This window comes from Lathyrus oleraceus, chromosome 7, assembly GCF_024323335.1.
Source record: "Lathyrus oleraceus cultivar Zhongwan6 chromosome 7, CAAS_Psat_ZW6_1.0, whole genome shotgun sequence".
Lineage (NCBI taxonomy): Eukaryota > Viridiplantae > Streptophyta > Magnoliopsida > Fabales > Fabaceae > Lathyrus > Lathyrus oleraceus.
The window spans coordinates 466,834,612-466,842,815 of record NC_066585.1 but is presented as its reverse complement, the minus strand read 5'-3'; the positions used below and the strand labels follow the sequence as shown (position 1 = coordinate 466,842,815).

General features: G+C 37.6%; 1 protein-coding gene across 1 annotated transcript; it reads left to right on the top strand.

Moving 5' to 3' along the window:
* The first annotated feature begins 2,209 nt into the window (after positions 1-2,209).
* LOC127104381 (uncharacterized) lies at positions 2,210-3,816 on the top strand. The gene is made up of 2 exons (XM_051041566.1): positions 2,210-3,248; positions 3,680-3,816. The coding sequence occupies exons 1-2, from the start codon at positions 2,210-2,212 to the stop codon at positions 3,814-3,816; spliced, it is 1,176 nt and encodes a 391-aa protein (XP_050897523.1).
* The last annotated feature ends 4,388 nt before the right edge of the window (positions 3,817-8,204 follow it).

The following is an 8,204-nucleotide window of genomic DNA, read 5'->3' as shown; positions in this document are numbered from 1 at the left end:
TGCTATAGAAGAGGCTCAAGATATCTGCAATATGAAGTTTGTTGTGCTTATTGGTTCTCTCCAAACTTTTGAAATGGGCTTGTGTGAGAATGTTGAAAAGATAAACAAAAGCATAGCTTTTGTATCAAATACTGAAGAGGATTTAGAAGAAGGAAATATTGGAGGTGATGAAAGCATATCAGAAGTTATAGCCATGCTTGGAAGACAGTTCAATAAGTTCATAAAGAAGGTTGATCAAAAAGGTAGACCAAATGTCAAGAACTCTTCATCTGACATCAGTAGAAGATCAAAATCTGAAGAAAAGTTCAACCAAGGCAAGGGAATCCAGTGTCATGGATCTGAAGGTTTTAGACACATTAGAGCTGAATGTGCTACCTTCCTCAAGATGCAAAAGAAGGGACTATCTGTTACCTGGTCTGAGGGAGACTCTGAGAGTGAATCTGAAGGAGAATCTGCTAAACATGTCACTGCACTAGCTAATGTATGTGCCTCTGATGATGAATCAAGTGGAGATGAACTTACATTTGATGAACTTGTTGCTTCATATAAAGAGCTATGTGTCAAAAGTGTAGAAGTGTGTATACAAGGAGAAAAGCAGAAGAAACTCATCAAGGAGCTGGAAGCTAAGAAGAAGAAGAATCTGACAGTCATAGATGGTCTAAATGGTGAGATAACCTTGCTGACCTCTAAGCTAGATCAAATGACAAAATCCATCAGAATGCTGAATAAAGGAACTGACACTTTGGAAGAGATTCTAAAGGTGGGACAGAACTCAGGAACCATGTCTGGGTTAGGCTTTGTTAAGGAATCCTCAACTGAACTCAAAAGCTCAAAGGCTGAAGTTCAGAAAATCAAGCAGAAGTCACAACCAATGTTACAACATCAGGGAAACAGGAGGATTAACCATCAAAAGAAGAAATTTCAAAGATGGAGATGCCACTACTGTGGTAGATTTGGTCACATAAAACCCTTATGTTACAGGTTGCATGGTTATCCTAACCAGACCCCTTAAGTCAGACCTAAGCAGAAGGCATCTAAGCATAATGCCCTCATCAAGAAACAACAATGGGTTGCTAGATTAGTTCACACATCTCTAAGGGCATCTACTAGAGAAGACTGGTATTTTGATAGTGGCTGCTCAAGACATATGACTGGGATGAGTAACTTATTGGTAGATATACAACCTCATACTACCAGTTATGTGACCTTTGGTGATGGAGCTAAAGGAAAAATCAAAGGTGTTGGTAAGCTGGATAGTCCTGGAGTTCCAGAATTGAACAATGTGTTGTTAGTAGAAGGACTAACTGCTAATCTCATCAGCATAAGCCAGCTATGTGATCAAGGCTTCAATGTACAGTTCACTAAGGAAGAATGTGCTGTGAAAAATGGAGAAAATAAGGAAGTTATGAGAGGATCCAGATCCAAAGATAACTGCTATCTATGGGAACCTAAAGTCTCAAACTACTCCTCAATGTGCTCCTTAGCCAAGGAAGAACAGGAAGTGAAGCTGTGGCATATAAGACTTGGACATCTTCATTTAAGAGGAATGAAGAAGATCATATCCAAGGAAGCAGTTAGAGGAATCCCAAAGCTGCTTATTGATGAAGGAAAAGTTTGTGGAAAATGTCAGGTTGGCAAGCAAACCAAGATGTCACATCCTAAGCTTGGACATCCTAAAACATCCAAAACTCTGGAACTGTTGCACATGGACTTAATGGGACCTATGCAGATTGAAAGTCATGAGTTGTCCTCATCTATTATTCCTCATCAAAATGGTGTAGTTGAATGAAAGAAACAGAATTGTGTATCATTATCCACTGCAGAAGCTGAGTACATAGCATCTGGTAGCAGTTGTTCCCAACTGGTATGGATGAAACAGATGCAGACTGAGTAAAATGTCACTCAGAATGTCATGACATTGGATGCTACTCAGTTTGAAATTTTAAGGGGCAAAGTGGGAATATGTATTTCTGAGGAATTATAGCAACTAATGATGTTAGGTATTTACTGTTTAATAATTCAAATTATTAAACATTTGAGAGTATGCTCTGATTGGTCAACAAATAATAGCTATTACTCTTGCAACAAGCATTACCTCTTCCATCGTTTCAACTTTCAGTCACGCAAGCATTCTCTCAAAGAAACTTTTCATTTCGCCTCTAAGATATTCATCATGTCTCAACAATCCAACTCATCTTCCTCCAAGAACATGTCTGATTCCTCTAGCTCTGAACCATGCAACCCTAATAGAGAAGATCCTGTTGCTGACTCTGCGAATACCTCACATGCAAGAAGACCTAAAGAAACTGTATCAGGCTTCTCCTTAGCAATCGCTCTTGAGGAACGAACCAGAGAAGGTTCTAGGTATGTTCACAATGCCATTGCCACTATGGTGACTGGAATACTGTCTGGTAATCATAAAGTCCTTGGGGTTTCCATTCCCTTAAACACTATTGAACCTGATAGTGTTGCTTATCAAGAAAATATTGAGTCTTTAGGAAAGAATATCTCTGATGATGTTGAGCAAACTGATGCTCAAAAGGAGTCAAATGTTGACAAACCCTTAGATAATGTGGTTGGTGAGGAAGTTCATGTCACTCATGATGTTAGTAACAACCCTAACTGTGAGGCTGAAACAGTAGACCTGGAGGAATTTTCTGATAATGAGTTGTTGTCCTCAGTCGTCCCTAGCATAGCCAAAAGGGTTAGGACTAGGAGAGAAAAGAAAACAGTGGCTCAAAGGTCCCCCAGAAAGAAGATTGATGTTCCAACCTCTTCCAATACAAAGGTGGCAGTCGAGACTTCCCTCAAGAGGAAAGTTCATGGTCCAATAAAATCTTGGAGCAAAGGGGTGCCCAAGAAAAAGAAGACCAAGTCTATTGTTGTTGAGTATGACTCAGATGTTCCATGTGATGTCCCTCACACTCTGTCAAAGAAGAAGCCAACCACTAGCAAGCTTGCAGCTAGTGTCCCTAAGGTACCAATTGACAACATATCTTTTCATTTTGCTTCAAGTGTAAACAAGTGGAAATATGTTTATCAGAAGAGGCTGGCTTTGGAAAGGGAATTACCTCAGAATGTCCTGGAATGTAAGGATATTATGGACCTTATTCAAGAGGCTGGTTTAATGAAGACTGTGACTCAGTTCTCAAAGTGCTATGAGATGTTGGTAAAGGAATTTATTTTCAATGTGTCTGAAGAATGTGTTGATGGGAAGTCTAAGGAATTCAGGAAAGTGTATGTGCGAGGCAAGTGTGTAAATTTCTCTCCCTCAGTGATCAACAAGTATTTGGGAAGGCCTGATGTAGCTCAACCTGAGCTTGAGGTGACTGACAACAAAATCTGTCAAGTCATCACTGCTACTCAAGTCAGGAAGTGGCCTCTCAAAGGAAAGTTGGTGGCCAGCAAACTGAGTGTCAAGTATGCAATGCTGCACAAGATTGGAGTTGCTAACTGGGTGCCCACCAATCATAAATCTACAGTTGCTATAATGCTTGGAAAGTTAACATATGTTGTTGGAACCAAAGCCAATTTTGAATATGGATCCTATATTTTTGATCAAACTTTGAAGCATGCAGGAAGCCTCAGTGTGAAGGGGCCTATAGCCTTTCCTTCTCTCATCTGTGGTATTGTTTTGAATCAGTTTCCAAACATCTTAACAGAGAATGATTATGTGAAGAAAAGAGACAAGGTGATGTGCTTGGTGAAGCTGTTGCTGCTACAGAAGGAGCTGAAAGACAAGGTGAAGAGAGAGAAGCAGATGCCAGTCCTGATGATGGCACAGATGATGATGCTGACTCTGAGTCAGATGACTAGAACATTTCCTGTGTTTCTGAAAATTGTGTGTAATTTTATTTTGTTTTGGTCTGTAATATTAAGTGTTGCTTTGGCAACATATTTGAGAAAAAGGGGGAGTAACACCTGTACCCCAGGACAACATATTCATTGAAGTTGAAGGTCCTTTAAACAAGAGGTACGTTGTTGTTTACTCTCTCTATGTGTGTTGCTGCTGTTTGAAGTTTAACTTCTATGTGTGCTGCTGCTGTTTGAAATTTAACTTCTATGTGTGCTGAGTGTATTAGCTAATTTAATTCTCTGCTTGGATGTGTGCTTTCTGCTGCTGTGAACTCTGTTGTGATGCCAAGTTGTTTTAGCAAATTTGCCAAGTTGTTTTAGCCAAAAATTTGCCAAAGGGGAGTTTGTAGATGTTTTTGATTGGCTGCATTTTGTGTTAAAACACTAACTGTACTCTGATGTCTTGACTGATGTCATGACATGCTTGAGTAGTATGCTGCAGGATTAGCTAATACAGGATTTACTGAATGTCAAACTGAATGTTATGACATTCATCCCTGACAGCAGATACTGAATTATAGGCTAGTTAGTTTTTCTGGTATAGTGTAGTATTTATTTCAGGCTGTCTTTTCAGGAAACTAACAGCTGAGCTAGAATTAAGAAACCTAACATATAGCCTATGTTCTGGACGTCAAACTGAATGTTATGACATTCATTCCTGACAGCATATGCTAAAGTGTAGGCTAGTTAGTTTTTCTGTTATGCTTCAGTATTTATCTCAGGCTATTTTTCAGGAATCTAACAGCTGAGCTAAAATCCAGGAAACTAACAATTGTGCTACAATTAAGAGGCCTAGCATATAGCCTATTTGTTAGCACCCTAATATGTGGAAATTAGGTTAACATGCTTAACCTTAATTTTAGGAAATTCAAGTACAAGGCCCAAGTGCTGCATTATAAAAGGATGGCAATCGTACTTTCAGCAATTCAAGGGTTCGAATTGTGAAGAATTAAATACATCATTGTATTTCCTTGCTGTATGTTTTATTGTGTCTTGTTTTAGGTTTTACTTGTGAGCCAAGCAATTATCACCTAGATGATTGCATTGGACTAAGGTGTTTATTGAGTTGTAATTGTTGTGTCACTCTAAGCTTTTAAGCGTGAGTGTTGTGTTTCTTGATTAAAGCTTTTAAGAACAATCAAGAGTTGTTTGAAGTATAACTTCACCACTGACTTTAAACTTATTAAAGGTTGTAATCACTATTGTGATTGAGGGGGAGTGAGTAGGAACTCAGGTCTTAGTTTAGATTGAAATTGCATTGTGTAGGTCTTAAGTGATAGGATTAAACAGTTGGTTTAAGTCCTGAATTAATACCTCTTATAGTGGATTTCCTCCCTGGCTTGGTAGCCCCCAGACGTAGGTGTGTTTGTCACCGAACTGGGTAAACAATTCTCTGTGTTATTTACTGCCCTTTACATTTACTTTCTGCATCATTCCTGTCTGCGCAGAATTGGATGTCATAACATCCAGTGTGACATCGATAGTCTGTTACTAGAATTTCATTTAGGAATAAATTTCTCAATATTATCAACCGAGGAAAATAATAAATTTCTCAACGTTTTCTTTAATTCATAACATTGGAAGTTTATTACAAAAATACAACAACATCATTATGTGAGATAGATTGAAAGGGCAGAAAAAAATATTTTGTTCAATATTGAAGAACATTGTAGATTTTTTCTGTCTTATAATCAATCCCAGAGAATGATTGTAGCACCTCAAATTGGCACCTCCCATTTGTATATACATTACATTTTTAGGTCATTAACATCACATTAACATTGCATTGTCATTGCATAGTCCATTGTATCTCATCAAGCAAGATTGGTCAGGAGATTCAACTGTGCAAGGCCAGAAGAGCATTTTCCATGAGATCAAAGCCCTAGGGTGATTCCCATGAGTTCACATGACCCAAGGATCACCTTGAAGCATTTTAGCTAAGTGTTGAAGGCTCAGAACTCATCAGTGCATGTGCAAATCATCTGAGGCCCACAAAAGTCAACAGAAGTCAACTGCAAAGACAACAGTGGATTTGAAGGTGGGAAGTGGTTAGAGATGCCTCATTCATGTCTAAACAAGTCTCATTTGACATTTCAAGTATCAACATTGAAGAATTTGAAGTCAGGTCAAGACTTTCCAAAAATAGCAACTGACCTGTAATTTGAACTTTCCAAAAATGGAAAGATTTTGGACCAACTTCAACTCAAGATTACATCATCAAGAAAGCTTCAAATGAAATTTTGTCCAACATGAAAGTTGAAGATCTTTCCCTCCCATTCCCAAAAAGTCCAAGATCATGGATTTCTCATGTGTGGTTGAGGAGTTATGGTCCAATCATGGCAAAGTGTGTTCAAAAGTTCAAATGGGCATAACTTTTTAACCAAATCTCCAAAATGAGTGGTTCTTTTTGCATTTTGATCCTTATAACATGTACTTTCCAAGAATACCATTACATGACGTGAATTTCCTTGGCATGGGCATGTGCTTACTCAATAAGTTTTTGGAAGAAAATTGCATAAAGTCATTTTGGTTGATCATGAGCATACAAAACCAATTCAAAACCTTGCATGAACTCATTTTAAGGGATTTTGGGCCTTGAATAAGTACTGTTCACGTGCATAGCTTGCATGGGGGGTGAAAACTCATTTTTGCACATGCACCACATAGTTGATTAATCACATTTGCATTTGGCTTAAGCTGGTTTTAAACATGATTAGTAGGTGGTATATATACTTAATCATAATTGTTTTTGATCATTAACAACATTTCAGATCTAGATTCACAAAAATCATCAAAATTCTTCTCTCATTTTTTTTCAAAATTCTTCAAACAAGAGCATCCTCTATTGATCAATCCATCTTCATGAGACATTTCTGAGCAAATTTGGACGTGGAATCAAGAGAAATCGTGGCAGATTGAGCTAGGTTCAAAGCTTGAAGGTCCCATGGTGATTTCAAAATCTGTTGGATTCATGCATACTTAAGCTTCACATTCATCATCAAATACTTCAATAAGCATATTGGAAGAGATATGATGCTTGGCTATGCTTGGAAGCACGCGATTCCAGTTCTGTTCATCAATAGGTCAGTTTTTTGATCTCAATAATTCTCAAAATCTTTGTGATATTTGTGTAGATCATGGTTTGGTGATGATGCTGATGTAAAATTCGAGTGAATTGGTGCTGTTTTGACAAAGTTATGTTCGATTAAAGTTTTGATGTCAATTTTTTGATAGCTTCGATCTGAACGTGTATTGATGTTTTTGCATGAACTAATTGTTGATCTTGCATGAGTATGGAAGGATGAGTTGATTGATATAGGTTTTGTTAGATTCTGGAACATTTTTTATTTTCTGGAAATTTCAGATGAAGATCTTCATGATCTTCATCTTCCACGTATGAAACTCATGCACGTCCAGAATTTGCTACGAAGTGGCCACGGTTTAGCTACGAAAATTAGGATTAGCTACGAAATTCAAAAAGCAAGCCAGGCTTAGGGTTAGATTCAAAACTGTGTCGTTTTGGTTGTGGCGCGCTGGATATTCAAATCTGGCCCTGGTTCGATACCGAGCGAGGACATTTCTCAATTGCCTTGCCAATTATTCCATGTTCCTTCACATTTTCATGTTTGGCTCCATTTTCATTTTTAAATTTTTCCTCAACTTCAAAAAATCATATAAAATTGAAAATTAATCCAATTGATCTCCAATTTTTTGCATTGTGTTCCCTATCTTGTCTAGTTTTTTATGATTATTGAATTGCAAGTTGTGCCTGATTAAAAAATTGATTTGTCCTAGGGTGTTTGAACATGTATCCATTCATGATATTGCCTTATTCATTTGATCATAAAATTCTTGTTTCTTATCCAATGCTTCTGAAATTTTGTGTGTGGATTCTAGACATGTTGAGTGAGATTTTGGCTTTGGTTTGAGATTTTTCCCATGCTCCCATTCTGTTTTTTGCTCATGCTAACTTGGTGTGACAATATGTGTCACACATGTGATGGTTTGACTTATGCTATGTGATTGCCATGCCTAATGATGTCCAATGCCTCTAATTTTTTGTGTGATGATCATGTTATATGTCTTGTTTACTCATGAATTTTGCCAAGATTATTTGAGTCATTTTTGATTTGATGTGCATTTGTTTCTTCTAATGTCTCAATGTGATCACCATTTGCATGCCTTGCCATGTTTTGCTCATGAAATGAATATGCTTAATGATTTTGATGTGGGACTTTTTGAGATTTGTTCTTGATTGAATAAGGTTGATTCATGTTAAATTTGAGGTTCTGTTTTGACTTTTTTCTCCATCTTTGACCATAGGCTTTGACCTAGTGGTTTGTGGCTTA

Excerpts from the sequence above, each read along its gene's own strand:
- LOC127104381 (XM_051041566.1), top strand. The coding sequence starts at position 2,210 with ATGTCTGATTCCTCTAGCTCTGAACCATGCAACCCTAATAGAGAAGAT. Across the intron at positions 3,249-3,679 it reads CAGGAAAGTGTATGTGCGAG|AAAAGAGACAAGGTGATGTG; the intron begins GCAAGTGTGTAA and ends GATTATGTGAAG.